The 21,236-nt window shown below is 31.4% G+C and overlaps 1 protein-coding gene across 1 annotated transcript in view; it reads left to right on the top strand.

The window, feature by feature from the left end:
* Nucleotides 1–21,236, top strand: part of LOC109152278 — a 32,714-nt gene that overhangs the window by 10,643 nt on the left and 835 nt on the right. The window contains exons 8-20 of the mRNA XM_019299872.1: nt 1,331–2,261; nt 2,656–2,684; nt 3,152–3,307; nt 4,478–4,552; nt 4,650–4,721; nt 5,951–6,033; nt 6,199–6,309; nt 6,419–6,592; nt 6,695–6,820; nt 6,911–7,006; nt 7,290–7,472; nt 7,560–7,738; nt 8,021–8,160. Of these exons, the coding sequence (XP_019155417.1) occupies nt 1,331–2,261; nt 2,656–2,684; nt 3,152–3,307; nt 4,478–4,552; nt 4,650–4,721; nt 5,951–6,033; nt 6,199–6,309; nt 6,419–6,592; nt 6,695–6,820; nt 6,911–7,006; nt 7,290–7,472; nt 7,560–7,738; nt 8,021–8,160 (2,355 nt within the window). The remainder of the gene's footprint in view (nt 1–1,330; nt 2,262–2,655; nt 2,685–3,151; nt 3,308–4,477; nt 4,553–4,649; nt 4,722–5,950; nt 6,034–6,198; nt 6,310–6,418; nt 6,593–6,694; nt 6,821–6,910; nt 7,007–7,289; nt 7,473–7,559; nt 7,739–8,020; nt 8,161–21,236) is intronic.

The following is a 21,236-nucleotide window of genomic DNA, read 5'->3' as shown; positions in this document are numbered from 1 at the left end:
GATTTGGAATATATAGAAAATTAAAATTTGTACTACAACAAATAAGATTTACCAACTAAACAAATAAGATTTGATTTAAGCAAAAAGAAGACCAGGTATTCTTAGAATAATAATAATAGTATGCGGTATTCCATCATATTCTTTTAAAATGAAAAGTCAAAAAATAATAGCTTTCACTCTTTTTAATAAAAAAAATTATAGTTGAAAGAAGCCAATCAAATTAAATAAATATTATTATATATTAATTCTTACCACAAATAAAAAAAATAATTGCAAAAACAATAGAATTTTTTTTTTAAAAAAAATAACATGACGTCTATTTTGTGTATTAATTTAGTTGTAATGATAATAATATAAAAACAAAATGATATCATCGTTATTGGTGGTGGTGTTGTTGTTGTTGTTGTTGTTGTTGTTGTTGTTGTTGTTGTTGTTGTTGTTGTTGTTGTTGTTGTTGTTGTTGTTGTTGTTGTTGTTGTTGTTGTTGTTGTTGTTGTTGTTGTTGTTGTTGTTGTTGTTATTATTATTATTATTATTATTATTATTATTATGGTAGAAAATCTTTTATAATAAATAAGTTAAAGAATAATAATAAGTTAACGGATTATTCCATTATGAAAATTTGTACATAGATGAAAAAGTATAAAAAGATAAAAGATGGTAACTTTACAAATGTTTCAGCATTTTACAATGAAGAAATCAAATTAAAAATTAAAATGTATAAGTTATCAATATATATTATTAGGGATGTTAATGAACCGAACATAAACGAATGGATGTTGTTCGTGTTCGTTTGTTAAGATTTTTGGAATGTTTGTTTTCGTGTTCATTTGTTAAGGTTTTTGAAAATTATGTCGTGTTCGAATTATATATATAAAATGTTTACCTTTATTAACATATTTCTTACGTTCTCACATAAGCAAGTGTTCTCATATATATATATATATATATATATATATATATATATATATATATATATAAACAGAGTAGATATTCCGTATTATATAGTACTATATTAGAGATATTTTATACTCTTAGTGGGGATGTTTGGTTCAAATTTGAATATGTTCCGTATAAGATATCTATGGTAATATGAGCATGTATGATTATATTACATAACTTCATTTTGTTGGAGTTAATTTTGTGAGAATCTTAAGTTCTTCACTAATGTTATATATAGCTAGCTAGTTTTTTAAACTTTTCCATTTAAAATACAGTCATGTACATGCCTACGTGTATTTGTTTATTCTTTTTTTTTTTTAATATATAAATTTATTAATGTCTATAAATATATCTACTAAAACTAAAAAAAAACTTTTATATATACCAGAATGCACAATTGATGATATGGGACCCTTTCACAAGTTGGAATACATGAATCTCAGCGGATTCAAGTTTATGAAATTTCAAAATTTGACTGGGTTCATCAGCAGATTCCGTGTTATTCAATTTCTTGACATCAGTGGTTGTGCAAGAGTTAGAGAGCTACCAGAATTGGCACCTACTATAAGGGAACTATATGCACCATATAATAGATGTTTGGACTTGGAAAACTACATAGCTGAATTGGCAACCAAGTATTCAGAATTATATTCTGTCTCATTCTCTTTTTCTATGCATGTCAATGATGACATAGCCTTTCTAAAACCTGAGGAGTTGGCTAAGAAGTTTATTCCTATCACACTGCCTTTTCTAAACAGAAATACTCCTTTTGCTGTCACCTATCCTTTTCACACTTGGAGTGATGATTATAATATGGGCAGATGTTTCAAATATCCTCACAATGATTCAAACAAGATCTCCATTTCTCTGGATCCCACTTGGTACAATCATAACTTTGTAGGGTTCGTTGTATGTTTTCGCTTTCCAATAAAAGTGAGTTGGGAGTCACACCCAGATATTCGACCTTTTAGGCATTGTAAACTCATAACCAAACTTACACACAAAGATAATGGAAGTGAACATCCTCTCCAAACCGAATGTTTGATTGGCAGACTATATGATGAGGAATTTGATGATGGCTTTGACGATACGGAACTTGTATGCTTTGCGTACATACCGTTTAGTAGTCTGTGGCCTAAATCTAAGGCTATCACGGATACTACTACTCCCAATCATTATTTGGTATTCGAGGCAGCATTTCAAGAGTTGGAATTTTCAAACCATTTCAATGCCGAAGATTGGGAAATTTCAACAGATTGGAGTTGTAGTTTGCTGTATAAAGATGATAAATCATTAATTGAAGAATTACAGCGAAAAAGGTAAACATATTGGGCTTGAAAATTTTATAATTTATCCCTTAAAATACTGATTTTCTTTTAAGTTTTTAATGCCACATATACTCTTTTATATTCAATCTTTTTTTGCAGGTTTTTTTTTCAGTTTAATATTTTATTTAGGCTAAGGAATTATATATTTCTCAAGAAAGGGACAAACTTTTGTTCTTTTTTTGTTTTTTTTGAATGCTACTGACTCTATTACAATGTAGTATCTGTTCATAGCTACTTTCTCAACCTACAGAAACACAAAGAGTCAATAACGCTTCCAATGAGGCTCGAACTCACAACCTCCCTTATGGGACAAACTTTTGTTGTTCTTTCAAATACTAAATTTTTAAAAAACAATGCTTATGCATTGTACTTTTGCTTCTTACAGGGAGAATGGTTCTAGCGAGAGTGATTCAGGTACTCGTACTTCACCCAAATTATATATTACATATTTACATATCATACATATTATTCCAAATTATATCACATATATTTTTATATTCTTTAATATTTTGTATGAACACTTATCCAAATAATAAAAACAAAAATATTGACAAACTCGACTTTGACAATAACCGGTTTAACCATATGTAGCATTGTCAATTATTTTTCCTTTCTACTTCTGATTTCTTAAGTTTTAAATTTAACTTTCTTATAACAAGAAAGTAAGTAAATTGCCATTCTAGAAAAAAAGTAAATTACACAATTGTTATGATTTATGATTTTGAGATCGCATTTTGAATACTTAATAAAATCATATCATTTTTCTTCAATTCGACTTTAAGTCACTATTCACAACCTAATATCCAAGAGAGAAAAAATAATGGGAACATGTTTTATTAAATAATAGGCATAGGCACTAAAAGTTATATTTAATCTTGAAGATGAAGATGAAGAAGAAGAAGAAGAAGAAGAAGAAGAAGAAGAAGATGAAGAAGAAGATGAAGATGAAGAAGAAGAAGAAAATGAAGAAGAAGAAGAGAAAGAGGAAGGATCACAACATACAAAAGATAATGGTGGAGAAGAGGACAACAATCCCGGTACTTTATTCCATACTACATCTACATTATTAGGGATATATACTCTTTAATATAATCCAACAGGGTAGCTCAAGTGGGAAATGAACTCTCTTTGTGAGGGAGAATTTCGGGATAATCCAGGTTCGATTCCCATAAATTACAATCTCCTTTGGGCTAGCTTCTGTGCCTCTCGGAGTGACCGGGATAGACCTGGACCGTTAAACGGACAGAGAAAGACCCGAACCACAATGTGTGGTTTTGACACTAAAAAAAATATACTCTTTAATATTTTATACAAACACATATCCCATATTCCATTTTTGGTCCAAGATTTATAGGTGACAATCTATTTTTAGTCTTTTTTTTTTTCAAAACATCAATTTTTGATCCTAGTATCACTACTGGAAATTAGGGAATTTCCGACCGTCTGAAAGTAATCTTAAATCAAATTGATACCAAAAAGTGGTCGGAAATAGCAACAAAGGTTTTTTCGGATACCAAAAGTGATCGGAATAAGGCTTTCGACTTGATTTAAGATCATTTTCAGGTGGTCGGAAATTCCATAATTTCCATTAATGTATTATTGTGGCATGACTATTTTTTGTCCTCCATCAACAAAACAGTTTAAATTTCGTCAAATACAATGGACTTTTTTTTAGTGGACTAGCGGACTATTGGATTAGGGAGTCTAGGGTTATGAATTGGTGAATAATATATATATATATATATATATATATATATATATATATATTATAAATATTAAAATATATTAGTTATAAAATATAATATAAAATATTGAAATATTAAATATGTATTTTATATATATATAAACAGGCCAGGCCTGCAGGCTCGTAGGTTAGGTCTTTACATATAGGCCTGAGTCTATTTAATTAAATAGGCTTTTAAATAGGTCTAAGCCTGACTTTTTAACTAAACAAGTCAGGCTAAACTAGATCCTAAATAAGTCAGGCCATAGGCCTCTCCGTAGGGGCCTGGCCTATTCTCACCCCTAGTTTCATATGCTACAACAACAGTCCCTATGGTTTTATATGCTATAACACTGTTGATGAGTGTTTTAGAGTAGATTAATAAACTCTTTTTTTTTTTTGGTTGTTTTTAAAATGTTATGATATTACAGTTGTTTTTTCAAGTAATATAATCATTTATATTAATGTTTTGTATTTTTTTTAGTGGTAGGACATAGTGCTAAATCGCCTATCAATATAAATGATGATGAATTAGAACTTTCAGAATATGATGATTCTGGTACTTTATCTTTTACACTATCATACAGAGTATTATATAAATACATAGCTAATAATGCAAATATATTCTTATAAATAACAATTATGGGATGTGAAAGGAGAAGAATGTGAATCAATTGATGGTGATGAAGATGTTGAGGAGTATAAAAGTGATGCAGGACATAGTTCAGGTACTTCATTCTTTACACTAACGCTTTAATTATTCCATATTATATTCTTATTGACCTATAGACTTTAATATAAGTGAGGAATGTGTTCCATTTCAATTAAAATTAAATATGGGTCAAGTAACATGGCGCTATATTTTTTTTGTGGACATAGTAAATTGGAAGGTGTAAGTGTGCATTGCAATTAAAGTTTTAACTTTAAATGAAATTGCATATTTATCATTTTAGATATTTGATGCGCAAAATAAATCAACAACCACAAAATGCAATGATTTAGAGTGAATTTCATTTTTGGTCCTACTGTTATAGGGGTCATTCTAATTTTAATCCACCATAATTATTTTTGTCACATTGCGTCCACTATTATTGAAAGTGTTTCAATTTTAGTCCACAAAAAATCTCAGAGTGAACTAAAATTGGAAATTCGTTTATTAACAAAAATTAAGTTTGCATATTATTCAAATACATGCGTTGAAATTATAGATAGATTATTTTACATTTGATAATTTCAACACAAATTTTTTGTTCTTTTATTTGAGTAATGAATATTAAATTTTTATGATGTCTAAATATTTGAATTTCAACTTTTTTGTTGATAAAATTTTGGCTTATGTAGCATTTATAATGTAAATGTTGAATTGTAAATTTTTAAATAACAATCCATATACCATATTAAGCAAGATACAGATACCAAAGTTAACAAGCTAACTCTAATTTTAGAAATTTGCACGGCTAGAAATTATGAAATTTTTGATCACCAGAAAATAATTTTAAATCAAGTCGAAAGCCTTGTTCCGACCACTTTTGGTATCCGGAAAAATCTTTGTTGCTATTTCCGACCACTTTTTACTTTCGACTTGATATAAGATCACTTTCAAGTGGTCGAAAATTTCATAATTTCCAGTAGTGTTGTGTTGCACGTAGTCCAATTATATTTATAGCCGCCATGGCTGCCTCTTTCATGACAAAAAGGGGAAGAGACAACATTTCCCTTTGTATAATTATTTTTTCCCTTTGTGTCATTATTTGTTGTAATTAGTTATATCTTCTATTTTATTTTTGTACAGTCATAAATATCTTTTCAAGTTTAGCTTTTCTCCTAATTTCTCTATTATTCTCTTTTAGCTTTTTTTCTGATTTTCCCTCAAACTTGTTAATACTCTAATGGATGGACCCTTTATTTTTGTGTGCAATTTCAAGTCTTGTTGATCGGCTTTGTTGACAATTGTTAGGTCCAAATAGAACCAAACTGTGGGATATTGTAGATCAAGTTCAGTGCCGAATAGTTTCCATGCCAAAGTGTTCTGATGCTAAGGTTTTTGAACTATTTTATCTCTATCATTTTTCTTGTAGTTCATATTTCTTACTGACAGAAAATTGGTGCTTGAAATAATAAATAAGGTGTAAGCATTAAGTATTTAATTCTCCATGAATGAATTTCAATACTTACTTGATTTTGATCGAAATTGATTTTGTTAAGATTGCCCGGCTTCTTTATACAAATTCTGGTGTTAGCATCTTGGCTCTTAGTTCAGATGGTATTCAAAAACTATGGAAATTGCCCAACAATGAACAAAATCCAACCGGAAAGGTAGTGAATATATTATGAGATTTTTTATTTTTATTTTGCATTACTATTTATGTTAATGTGTGGCATTAATATTTCGTAAATGAGTTTCTAAAGTATGTGGTGTCTAAAGGCCACTGCCAATTCTATTCCACAACATTGGCAACCAAGTGGTCGTCTTATGGTTAATGAGGTGGATGTCAACCTCGAGAAAGTAGTTCCTTGCATAGCCCTCTCAAATGATGACTCATATATTGTGTCATCCGTTGGTGGAAAGGTTTCATTGTTTAACATCATGACATTTGAGGTATGGCTATCGAACTAGTTTAACTTTTAATGATCACATTTGGCTTTATAAATGATCATGTATGGTGCATGATTAAATTTCTATAATGTATATGTGATGTAGATAAAAGAAACAATCACATCGTTGCCATCTGCATCAACTTTCCTAGCTTTTGATCCTCATGACGATAACATTATTGTAATTGGTACGGAGAAATCAACCATATATATATATGATAGGATAGATAAGGTAAGTCCTCTATGACATATCATATCTTATTGTGTTATGGGTATGATAATTTAAAATGCACGTACTAATTTAATTGATTTTTAAATATAGGACTTGAACGAACTTGGAGAACACCAGAAACCTATCACTGGTCTAGCATTCTCTACCGAGCTTAAATTGCTGGTTTCATCGGATGCTGATGCCCAGGTAAGCATATGTAGGTCGATTAACAAAAGAATGATAAACAATTTTGGCATGATCCCTTCAATTAACAGTACAGTGGAACATCCCATGAGTCCATGCCTAATTATGTAGGGACGTAACAACAAACTTTTTTATTGTAAATTTATGAATTTTGTAGAAACTTCAAGAAGGTTTCAAACTGACCAAATATTTGTGGTTTCTATGTTATTCACTCTGTGCATGCCAAAATTTATTATAACAAAAAATTAACTACAAACCAAGATTGAATTTTTATTTTTTTTTTCAGCTTTGTAGCTGGAACACTCGTTTATGGAAAAAGAAAATATCAGTTCGCGTCCAGTTGCCTACGGGTGAAGTGTGTTCAGGTGACACACATGTGATGTTCCATATTGACCAATTCCACTTACTAGTTACACATGAAACGCAATTGGCAATATATGATGCATCCAAGATGGAGCTCAAAAACCAGGTAAAACGTGTTTTCTCAAATCTTGCAATACGCTAATTAACAACACAGTACCGGATTTAAATTTGAAGTATCCATGTGTTGTTTCAGTGGATCCCACATGGTTCCTTTTCTGCACCAATCTCTTCTGCTACATACTCTTGCAATTGCCAACTAATATATGCATCCTTTAAAGACGGAAATATTGGAGTGTTTGATGCACATAGGTGGTTAAGACCGAGATGTCGTATTGCTCCATCTGCTTATTTATCTCAGGCCGTATTGAATAGGTAAGAGCACCTCCCTATGAATAAAAATTTTGATGATTTCAAGAGATTGCTGGAAATGAAGTTATTTTTATGAATTGAATTAAAATAGATTGATTAAATTTATATCACAAAAGCAATATAATGATGGATCAAAGGTCCGATAACAACAAACTAACAAACAACTTTGGATAATGATGTTGATTTGGCCTGGAATTTTAGAATATATTCTTGCTCTTTTAATGAACAATATATATTCTTTTTCTAAATAAAATGCTAATTTGTCTATGTTATATATTATTGCAGAAATGAGGGTGTGTATGCAGCTGTGATTGCAGCGCATCCACAAGAACCCAACCAACTTGCATTTGGATTGACAGATGGGTCTGTTAAAGTTATTGAACCATTAGAATCTGAAGGAGAGTGGGGTATTAAAATTTTAAATGGTAAGTATTTTATACTTTTTAATAATTTATATGAACACCTATCTATGTAGTAACAAAAAGATAAAAATATTATTGTAAATATTAATTACATTATAACATTTTAAAAAACATCTTAATACAGAACACATTAGATGCTAAGGAGTATTATATACATACATTTATATATATAAATATACATATATGCATACAGACATGTATGTATGAATGAATGAATTAATTTTCTTTTGGATAGAATAAACTATAATTTTTCTTAGCCTATTAAACAAACAAAAAACGGTTTATTAATGAAAAACCAAAAAAATGTCATATTTTGTGACAATTATATCTAAATATTTAAAATTTGACGATTTAAAATTAAATTATTTTTTTTTGTTCAATAGGTCAATGGTTCAATTACTAGTTATATATACGCTCACAAATTATATTTTTTTATATATAAATATGAATTAATGAAAAAATAAGTTCAAAATGATAAATATCACTCTATAAAATGATATAAGCTAAATACACAAACTCGACTTTGACAATGCTAATAACAAGTTCAACAATGTCAAATCATTTTCAATTATTTTTCCTTTCTAAGTTTAGTTTCTTGAGTTTTAAATTTTTATATTTTAAGACAAGAAAAATAGTAATTTGTAATTTTCAAAAGAACAACATATTAGACATTTTTATGGTCTAATTATGATTTTGAGACCGCATTTTGTATGTGTGTGTACATTTTGCCCAACTAAACTCTAATTTTTTTTTTTTTCAAAATATTGAATATATGTTAAAGGGAAAGAAGGTGAAGATGAGAAAATGGGTGATGAAGAAGGTGGCCACCAATGGGAACAAAGAAAGAAGGCCCGTCTTGATAAGGGCAAGGCTCCGCTTATTTAAAGGTCTTTTATTTAAATTTTCTCTTCTTGATTTATGCTTGAAGATTTGAATTGAATGTGTCTTTGAATATTTGATGATTGATATGCTTAGACAAAATTACTTTTTTCTTGAATTCATAACTCGATTAAAATTTTATGCGAGGAAGACTTTATATATTTAAAGTGCTTGATGTATGACCATTTGGATGTCTTAAAGTTTTAACTTGATGTCATCATACAAGTTGAACTATATGGGATTTGCTATGTATTGCCATCTTCCTTCAAAACCTCACATATGGGAATCACATGAGACTATCTGTTTGAGCATTGTGCCATCATGCTATGTTGCAAACAATATAAATTTCTTACAATAGTCTTCAAAAAAAAATTATTAAGTCTAAAATTAAATTTATATAGTGTTTATATGCAAAAGTTGAAAGATTTATGCTTTTTCACTATGTTTAAATCTTTGTCTAATCTAATAGAAAATAAGGAGTAGCAAATTTTAATGGAATAAGGGCCAAATATGCCATCGAACTGCACACGATAATGCAATTAGGCCATTGAACCTATAAAAAAAATTACAATTGAATCCTTAAACTAACCCATTTTATCTAATTAGTCGATTTTCATATTTCTGACAGGTCATCCCAAATTTAAAATATTTTTTAAAAATAATTATTTAAAATTTAAAGAAAAAAAAATGTCTCTGCCGGAGACGAAGAGTCTCCGGTAACTAAGAGCACTAATCTTACCTATGTCACCTTTTGGACCAAAATCTTGACAATGAATATTTGATCGAAAAGTATTCATAGATCCTAAGTCAATTCCTAAAAGATTGCTATGATCAATAAATTATTATAATCTCCTATTCACTAAATTTGAGATTTTAGAAGGTTGAATCCGTTTCTAAATATGATCGATGCAACACTATTGTTTCATAATTGGAACTTTGTAAGTAGAACATTACAAAGACTAAATTAATAAAAGAGTCTATCAGCCTTTTAGGCTAGTCATGTTGTACTTCAATAGAAATATCTGATAAGTGTCAAAGATGCTATGTTTTGTGGAGTATCTTGAAGCTATCTTGTACTATAATTGGAGTTCTTTGAACTTATTATATGTTTAGAATAGCTTCACCACCTCTACTCTCTATTTGTGTGCTATAATTTGCGTTCACTCAACTTGATCTAGCTACTGGGGAAGGAACAGAGTGAACAGACTCCTGCTAATGAAGATTGTGAAGCTGAAGTTGAGGAAAATCAATGTGCGCTTATATGGTGTTTTTGGCAATGTTGCTAAGTGGTTTTACAAGGCATTCAAAGGCGTGGTAAGTGCTTTACTAGTGGCACTGCAATTTGTGTAGCATTGGCTTTGTTTTTGCTCATTTTGTGGCATCGATTCTGCAGGGTAATGCTGGTGTCTTTTGAGGTGTGTTTGGAGTACATTGGCAGTATTTTTGCTATGGGATTTGCAGGGTGTTTTGCTCTCAAGTGTGGTTGAAATTTGCAGTTGGTTTAGGTGTGTGTTGATATCAGTGTTTTTTCAAGTGTGTTGCCGCTATTTTTGCAGTGGACTTTAATTTGTAGCATGTGTGATATCTGATCTTCCATGCACCATTTCTTTCAATTCAAAGGTTTTTGGTATGCTTTGTTATGTGATTTTGTTGTTATTAATGTTGCCATGTGGACAGTAGGTTATGTAATCCTTGGACTTTAGCCTTGTATTCATGGCATTGTTTGTTGACGATTTACTTTGGTTTTTAAATAAGTGATTTGTATGTGAATTTCACTGTCTCTACTTTCTATTTTTTGTTATACGAACAAAGAGTAAGGAGTAAAATTGTGATATTTTTTTGTTGAATATTACGACTTAATACTTAATATGAAATTTTGTGCGACTATAATGTTATGATTAGAGGTGCACGTGGTAACGAGTTGGTTCAAGATTAAACCAACCCTGAATCGGTCCCCAAAAAAAAAAAAGGTTCGGGCTTAACCTGAACCTGAACCAGTTTATAGAGGATGGCAAATTATGTCGTGAACACGTGCCCACCTTGCAAGGTGGGGACGGTTCCATATCCATAATTTCTATACTATAGGTTCATAATTTCTATACTGTAAATCCATAATTTCTATATTGTAGATTCATAAAATTCATACTTTAGATTCCAATTGTTGAACTATGTTTTCACAAATCAGAGAATTATATATTCATAATTAATAACTATACAGTTTAGAAATTATGAATTTACAGTACAGAAATTATGAATCTACAGTACAGATATTATGAATCTACAGTATATAAATTATGAATCTACTGTATAGAAATTATGAATCTACTGTATTTAAATTAATGAATCTATGGTTTAGAAATTATGAATCTAAAGTATAAATTTTATGAATCTATAGTATAGAAATTATGAATCTACAGTAAAGAAATTATGGATATGGAGTCGTGCCCACCTTGCAAGGTGGGTACGTGCAGGGCCGGCCCAGAGGGGCGGGCAACATGGGCACCCGCCCAGGGCCCATTGTTGAAAGGGGCCCCTTAACTTGGATTTTTATTTTTTGATAAAGATAAGAGAAAAAAAATTTCTTGCATGACCATGGATTTGAACCCACAACTTCAAAATTATTATTTAACATTAAATTCACTTAACCATTACAATCATTTAATATAATAATTCAATTAATAGATACTCTGTATATATTAGATAATATTAAATTAATTTATAATTAAACTTCATGTAGCCATATAGGGGCCCAAAGTTTGAATGAGCACTACTCCGAAATTAGTCTAACTGATTTTTTTTTTTAAATAAAGTCTTAAAAAAATTATATATCAATAAAAATTTAAAATTATCCTTTGAATTATTTTCAATTAACACAATCTTTTGAACTATATATATATATATATATATATATATATATATATATATATATATATATATATATATATATATATATATATATATATATATTAAGGGCCCTAGTTTTTACTTTGCCCCGGGGCCTATAAAATGATAGGACCGGCCCTGCGGTACGTGCTCACATCATAACAATCCATAGAGAGTCAGTTCAGGTCCTATAAAAAAAATAGTCCAGAATTCAACTCGAAACCGGCCTAAGTCACTAATTACGGCAAATTATATCATGCACCGCGGTGCATAATCGATTATGCACTGCGCGTCTTTTTTTTTAAATGAAAATAAACGGTGTTTGTTTCCGCCGTTTTGCACCCTTTTGCAAAAAGTAACTCTGTTATTCAGTGTCATTTTGTATACACTGCAGTTTCATTTTGATATAACTATAGTTTCATTCGATATTTATAGACTCAAATATGTGAAAATGTTATTTAATTTTATTTTATATACACTATAGTTTCATTAAAACACAACTACATGATCATTTTGATATAATTACAGCTTCATTGTACAATATACACTCAAATATGTGAAATGTTATTCAGTTTCATTTTATATACACTGCAGTTTCATTTCACTATAACTACAGTATCATTTTAATATAACTGCAGTGTCGATTTAGATATACTGTAGTGTCAGTTGGTGTTTAATACACCAAACAAGCAGACTCCGTTAACTCTAACGGCAGGCCGTTTCTTTACTTAAAGAAACGGCGCCGTTTTTTACCGCGGTGCATATGCACCGCGGTCTATAATATAACGACTGACTAATTACTGGGATGTAGCACTAAATACATTATTGTTGAGATATTTAAAAATAAAAAAAAATTGCCAAATTCTAACTACCTAATGTAAATAAAATTTAAGTTAACCTCTTCTTTTCATGATCTGTAGCCATCATAATTTTTTATTACCTATCAAAGTAATTTTCTTTCCTAACTATTGGTCATCCTCCCCTTATACTTTAGCACTTTGAATAGCAGTTCGATTTACCTTTTCTTCCATGTCTAATCTTAAGTGTGAATAAATTATTTTCATGCATCCTATTTGTTTGAAGAAAACACACACACACATATATATATGTGTGTGTAATTGCATACTAAAGACAAAGCAAATTATAATACTTTGGGAAAAAAAAAAAGCAAAAGCAAATTATAATACTTTAGGAAAAAAGCAAAAGCAAATTATAATACTTTAGTAAATTATAACACAAAGCAAAAGCAGTTAGCAAATAATTAGCAATTAGTTAATTTTGGCATGTTCAAATTCTGATCACTTTTTCAAATGAATCCAAACAGAAGCATTTTTAGTTAATTTCAAATGAATCCAAACACAAAGCAATTAGCATTAACACTAACGAATTCAAACTCAAGCAATTATCATTCTGATCATGCAGTATCAAAACTAATAAAGAAAAAAACAAAACAAAATTTCCATTACTCACGCACGCAACATAAGCCAAAACTTCAAACTGAATCTTAAGTCAGGACTTCATAATTTAAACAGATTTGAAGCTTAAGTTGAGGGAGGAAAATATAAAAAGATTTAATAATTAATTTGATAAAAAATAAAAGAGAAATGAAATTACCATGTTAACATTGTTATTAATAGTCAACAAACAGAATTCTTAACAAAAGCTTAAAATGTATAAAATCATTAAAGTTCAGCAAACAGAATTCTTTACTCCTAGATCTGTGACTTTTATGAATTACTCCTAGAATTATTCCTGTGAATATAAAATTTGATTAACACGTCAAGGAGCTTTTGTTTTATAATTTTCTCTCGCATAGATCATCAAAAAAATTGTTCCTAAATAATTTGGTTCAACAATTTTGAGTTAAAGTCTTAGGCAGTGGACATGATAGGACCCAGAGGTCCCTTCTTTTTATAGTTGCTTTTTGAGACTTAAACAAAGAAGGCGCGCCTATACTAATACTGTACTGAACTCCGGTAGGCTGTATACTATTATATATATGCTTCTGATTTCTGAATCTTCATTCTAATTACTTCTCTGCTACTTTATGCTTCTGAGGAACCTATCCGATCAAATTCCGGCCATATCAAATCAAATAAATAAATATATGGCTTGATGGCTTCAAACTCTTCTAGTTCTACTCCTCCCCGCAAAATAGAGTATGATGTCTTTTTAAGTTTTAGAGGGGAAGATACTCGCAAGAATTTTATAGATCATCTTTACAACCAGCTAGTACAGAAAGGAATTTGCACATTCAAAGACGATGAGAATCTGGAGAAAGGTCAGCATATTGCAAAGTTGCTACAGATTATTAAGGAATCAAGATTTGCAATTGTTGTGTTCTCCAAAGACTATGCATCATCAACATGGTGTTTGGAAGAAATTGCAACTATTATGGAATGCCAACAACGGTACGGCGAGGAAATTGCGATACCCATTTTCTATGATGTGGAGCCTACAGATGTGCGCAACCAAAAAGGAAGTTTTGCTGAATCATTTGCAGAACATGAAAAACGCTTCAAGGATGATAAGGCAAAGGTGGAAAGGTGGAGGGATGCATTGAGAAGCGCTTGCGGACTTTCAGGGCATAATCTGAACACTGAATATAATGGGTTTGCTTTCGATCAATTTCCTCTTCCTCTTCAAATGCATATCTTTATACATATATATATATATATATATATATATATATATATATATATATATATATATATATATATATGCTCTTTGCTTCTTTAGTTTTTTACTCCCAAAGTTTTTTTTTGTGTGTGTGTGTGTAAATGCGAGTAGTGTTGTGGAAAACGAAAAAGTTTCAAATAGCCCACTCAACTTCTTTATGACAAAATTTCAGATTTAAAGATTAGACCAAATTTCATAAAAAGTAATAATTGGACATTGATGTCTCATGGCTTTGGTGAATTTAAAGGGATCTGTCCCATAATCTGAGTAGCATTGCACTGAATTCTATTAAGGCTGAGTATTCAATTGCATGTTTCAATTATTTGTGTTCAATATTGTCAGGTTCGAAGGAAAATGTATCGAAAAAGTTACTCACGACATATTTACTCGAGTGAATCGCTCCACTCAAGCCTCCTCAACTGTCCTTAAAGACAATTTCGTGGGATTGGAAACTAGGGTTGGCTATGTGGGTAACTTGTTGACACTGGAACCTGATGATGTTCAATTCATTGGGATTTGGGGTATGGGAGGTATTGGCAAGACAACAACTGCAAGGGCGGTCTTTAAGAAATTTTCAAGTCAATTTGATGGAGCTTGTTCTCTTGCCGATATTAGACAACATAAAATCATTGAATTGCAAAAGACCCTTTTAGAAACAATACAAAATGTGAAGATGGAAATAAGCGATGAGTTAGATGGAATGGAGAAGATACAGAGATGGCTTAGAACGAAAAAGGTTTTGATTGTTCTTGATGATGTAGACCATGTGGAACAATTACATAATTTAGCCGGAGATTGTAATTGGTTTGGTAGGGGTAGTAGAGTGATTATAACTACAAGAGATGCGGGCGTATTGCGTTCCCATGGAGTTGATGAAAAGTATATATATGAAGTAGAAACATTGGGAGAGGAGGAAGCTATTCAACTGTTCAGTTTGTTTGCCTTTAAAAAGGAAGCTGCGCCTGGTGTCAAACAACTCTCTAGATTAATAGTGCGTTATGCTATGGGTCTTCCCCTAGTTCTCAAAGTTTTGGGCTCTTATCTTTGTGGATTAAAGGCTGTCTACTGGGAAAACATCTTGGTGAAACTCGAGGACTCTGGCTCCGTCCACACCCCCAAAGATCAAATTCTCAGAGTGCTTATGATAAGTTTTGATGGACTAGATCCTGAAAACCAAAATGTGTTTTTACATATTGCATGTTTTTTAAGAAACTGGAGGGAAGAAGTTGTAAAAGATGTGGTTGACAGTGATCTACTTGTGCTCATTGAAAAATCTCTTATATCTGTCCAAAATGGAGAAATTGAGATGCATGATCGAATTCAAGAAATGGGTTGGCATATTGCAAGCAAGGAGAACCCAAGAAAAATGGTATGGCAGCTTAAGGATGCTAATGACGTGTTAAGCGGAACAATGGTAAGGCATATATATATATATTGTAAGATTCTGTAGAAAAATTATTAATTAGTTTATTAAAATGATGGTTATGCATATATAGTGCATGCATGTGTTTTCTTATTTTGTAGATAATGCATGCATGCATAATGTAGTAAGATTATGTTATTATGTGGTTGGTTTAATTATATTCCTTCCTAATTAATAAGCTAACATAACTTGAAGGTTTCTTTTTGATATTCTTATTATTATGTATTGAATATATGCATTAAAATGATTAAAGTGTACACTGTACTGTACTGTTTTCTTCTTTCAGGAACACATAGAAGGTATTTTGCTTTCTGATGATCAGGGGCCTCCTGAGAAAAATACCTTTAAAATTACTCTCAGAGGGATGAGAAATTTGAAGATGCTCAAAGTTGGTGGTGATATTGTTTTCAGCATCATTGATGGTTATCTTCCTAGCAGTTTGAGGTGGCTTGAAATTAAATCTTATGGTTCCGATTCATTACCAGGAAGCTTTAAACCATCGAAGCTTGTTGGTCTTACTTTGGAGAAAAGTTCTCTAAAAAATTGCAGGATCACTCAGGTATATATTCTAATCTGACTTGCTACATATATGGTGTGTCTTTTTTTTTTTTTTTTTTCTTTTTTCATCAAAAAGACTTTGGACTTATTCTATTCTCCATCTTTTCTTGCAGACATTAGACAAATTGACCCTTCTGGATCTTAGTTATTCCAAGTCTTTGGTAGAAACCCCAGATTTTGATTTGATGCCAAATTTGATGACATTATACCTTGTTGGCTGTCAGAATTTAAAAGCGGTCCACTCATCTATTGGAAATCTTAGTGCGCTTGTTTTATTGGATTTAAGCGGGTGCGATAATCTTGAAGAGCTTCCCAGCTTTAATAAAGTTTCATGTCTCAAGGATCTCGGTCTTGAATCCTGCAGCAAATTAAATAATTTTCCAGAAATTCAGGAAAGAATGCCACATCTAGTGGAGTTGGAATTAAGAGAAGTTGGAATCATAAAATTCCCTTCATCGATCCAGCAATTGGAAAGCCTCACTAAGCTATATTTGGATGATTGTGAACATCTTGTTTGCCTTTCTAACGGCTTCTGTAAGCTGCAAAATCTCAAAGTTCTTGTGATAAACCATTGCACAAATCTGAAGTCTTTGCCAGAAAATCTCCAAGGCTTGATCTCGTTGGAATACTTGAATCTCAATGGAAGTTATTTTGATTCTTTACCTGAAAGTTTCAATCAACTCCCTCGCCTTAAATACCTTGACATCAGAAATTGTGAAAACCTTGAAGAGCTCCCAGAACTCCCAGAATCTACCTGTGAACTATATGCAGATTCTTGTTTTTCCTATAGAAGACACATAGATGAGTTAGCAGACTTCCCGAAATTACAATCAGTAGCATTCTCTTCTTCTGATGAAGTTAAAAGGTCAGTGTATAATTTTGCTAAGATGTGTCTTCATTTTCCGTCTTGTAGAGAGACTCCTTTCAGTGTTACGTATCCAATCTATTCATCAGAGGATGCGTATGAGGATCCTTACGATGAGGTCAATGTCTTGAGACTTTTCCAATATCGATGCTATAAGTCAAATGGTATCGCCATTGATCTCAATCCCGGCTGGTATTGTCAAAGCTTTGTGGGATTTGCGGTTTATTTCCTCACAGGATTAAATACATGGCGATTACACTCCTACAGCGACATTGTTGATGTTGAGCGTTGCACAATCATAGTCAAATTGTCATGCAAAGATAATACAAATGAAGTTCTCGAAAGAAAATGTGTCATTGCCATATCAAGTGATGATTCAGAATCCAAAGGAAGCCTATGCTTTGCCTACATACCATTTAGTGATTTGTGGCCTGCAAAATCTAATAGTGTGACCCCAAATGATTTTTCAAGATTTGAGGTGAACTTTATGGATTCAAAAGCAACTTCAAATTGGAGCTTTATGGATTCGGAAGCGACTACAAATTGGGGTTGTAGTTTGTTATATAAAAGGTAAACATATTGATTTCGGTTCCCCTTCATTTGCCTTCTTTCTTGAACTTTTTAATACTCTGTACTACACATGTCACTTCAATAGTAGCTATAACTTTCCAATTTATTTAAGTTCTCTTTTATTTAGGCCAATGAATTTGTATCAAGCATGCTTATTTATTTTCTAAGATAAGTATTAACTTGTATTTTTCAATTATTGAATAAATAAACACAATGTTTATGCATATTGCTTTTACTTTTTTTTTTTTTTTTTTTTTTTTTCAGGAGGAAAAGACCAGCAAGTTGGGATGATAGTTGTGAAGGTACTCATACTTTACTCCTTTGTACTATTATATTATATATCGTACTACTACTATATTATAGATATTTTATACTCTTAGGTAGACATTTGGTTCAAATTAGAATATCCTCGGTACAAGTCTATAAGATATCTATGGTAATATGAATACTTGAGCATGTATAATTATATTGCATAACTTTACTCGGTTCAAGTTAATTGTGTGAAAACCTTCACTTTGCCATTTAAAATACACACATATACATGAGTATGTGTACTTAATTTCTTTCTGTGTTAATAAGTTTATTAATGTGTATATAATTAGATATATCTATATATTAATTAGGACATTGAACAAAAACTACAAAAAAATGTCTCTTTGATATCAGGAAGCACAACGGATATAGGACCTTTCCCCAAGTTGGAATACTTGAATCTCAGTGAAAAGAAATTTGAACATTTACCTGAAGACATCAGCCTACTCCGTCGTCTTCAATACCTTGACATCAGTGGTTGTAGAAGACTTAGAAAAGAGCTACCAGAACTCCCGCCTACTATAAGAGAACTATATGCAAATTCTAATTTGGCTTCTGAAAACAACATAGCCGAGTTAGCAACCCAGTATTCAGAATTATATTCTGTCTCATTCTCTTATCCTATTCATGAAAGCAACATAGCTGATTTAGTACCTGGGGAGTTGGCTAAGAAGTTTATTCCTATCACACAGCCTTTTCTAAATAGAGACACTCCTTTTGTTGTCACCTATCCTATTGACCCTTGCTCTGATTATAATATCAGTAGATGCTTCATGTATCCTCACCATGATCCTCACCATGATCCTCACAAGATCTCCATTTCTCTCGATCCCACCTGGTATAATCATAACTTTGTGGGGTTCGTTGTATGTTTTGTGTTTCCATGGGAAGTGAGATGGGAGTCACAACCAAACATTCGCCCTTTTAGGCATTGTGAGCTCATAACCAAACTCACACGCAAAGATAATGGAAGTGAACCTCCTCTCCAAACCAAATGTGAGATTCACAGACTATATGATGAGGAATTTCACGACTCTGTGGATGAACTTGTATGTTTTGCCTACATACCATTTAGTAGTCTGTGGCCTAAATCTGATGAGGCTATCATGGATAATATTACCCCCAATCATTATTTGGTATTCGAGGCGGCAATTCAAGACTTGGAAATTTCAAGAATTAAACCATTTTGGTGTCCTCAATCTATCACAGATAATGCTACCCCCAATTGGAGTTGCGGTTTGTTGTATACAGATGATGAATCATTAAGGTAAACATATTGGGCTTGAAAAATTATCATTTATCCTTTGAAATTCTGATTTTCGATCTTTTAAGTTTTTAATGCCACATACTCTTTTATGTTCAGTACTTTTTTGTAGTTTTATATTTTATTTAGGCTAAGGAATTATATATTTCTCAAGAAACTGACAAACTTTTGTTGTTCTTTCAATTACTAAATAAAAAAAAAAAATGCTTATGCATTGTGCTTCTACTTTTTACAGGGAGGCTGGTTGTAGTGAGAGTGATTTAGGTACTCATACTTCACCCAAGCTTTATATTATTATACATATTATTCTAAATTATATCACATATATTTTTATATTCTTTAATATTTTATATGAACACCTATCCAAACAGCCAAAAAAAAAATAAAAAAATTGACAAACTCTACTTTGACAATGCTATTAACAAGTTTAACCATATCTAACATTGCCAATTGTTTTTCCTTTCTACTTCTGATTTCTTGAGTTTTAATTTAACTTTCTTATAAAAGTAATCAAACCACCATTCTCAAAGAGAACTAGATTACACAATTGTTATGGTTTATGATTTTGAGACGCATTTTCAACACTTTATAAAGTCATATCATTAATCATTTATCTTCTACTCCGTAATTTACTACTTTTCAATTTGACTTTAAAGTCACTATTCACAACAGAATATCCAAGAGAGAAAAAAAATAATGGGAACATGTTAAACATTTTATTAAATAATAGGCATAGACTCTGGTCTAAAAGTTATATTTAATATTGATGATGTAGAAGAGGAAGAGGAAGAGGAAGAGGAAGAAGAAGAAGAAGAGGAAGAGGAAGAGGAAGAGGAAGTGGAAGATGAAGATGAAGAGGAAGATGAAGAGGAAGAAGAAGATGGCGGATCACAACATACAGAAGATAGTGGTAGAGATGATGCAATGGCAGAAAACACTAATGCAGGTACTTTATTCAATAGTCAATGGACCATTTATGGTCCAACTAAAAGTCAAAAGATAAAAATTGATAAATGTCAATAGTCAAGGGACCATTCTTGGAATTAACTCCACCGTTAAATCTAATTGTTTTGTCATAATTGGAATTAAAATTGTGTTAAGTGCAATTGCATTGATGGTTGATACCTCATACCTTATTCTTTCTCTGTGTACTTTTACAAATAGTTGTAATTTAACTCCTCTCTTTTATCTTTTAGTTTTGCTTATACATTTTGCAATTTTAAAGATTCTTTAATGGCCTGTTTGGTTGGACGTAATTTGGCTGTAGTTGAATTGCAATTCAGTGGAAGCTATAATTACACTGTTTAGTTGGAGGGAATTGCAATTCCCTCCTTTTGCTGAATTGCAATTCATGGGCACCCCCATGAATTGCAATTCGGTGGTTGTGGGAAAAGGAAAAAGGGATGAAATGACAAAAGTACCCTTAATTATTACTACTATTATTATTATATACAAGGACATTTTAGTCTTTATATTACTTCTTTCATTCCCTACCCAATAATTCTATTCATCCCTACCAAACAATGTAATTTGAATTCCTACTTTATTCCCTCCTTATTCTTTTCCCACCGAATTGCAATTCATTTTCACCCTAATTCCTTACTCCCAACCAAACGCCCCGTAAAAGTTTTTTTTTTTTAAACCTA

This window comes from Ipomoea nil, unplaced genomic scaffold, assembly GCF_001879475.1.
Source record: "Ipomoea nil cultivar Tokyo-kokei standard unplaced genomic scaffold, Asagao_1.1 scaffold2403, whole genome shotgun sequence".
Lineage (NCBI taxonomy): Eukaryota > Viridiplantae > Streptophyta > Magnoliopsida > Solanales > Convolvulaceae > Ipomoea > Ipomoea nil.
The sequence above is the reverse complement of the archived record's forward strand: the minus strand, read 5'-3'. Positions and strand labels throughout refer to the sequence as shown.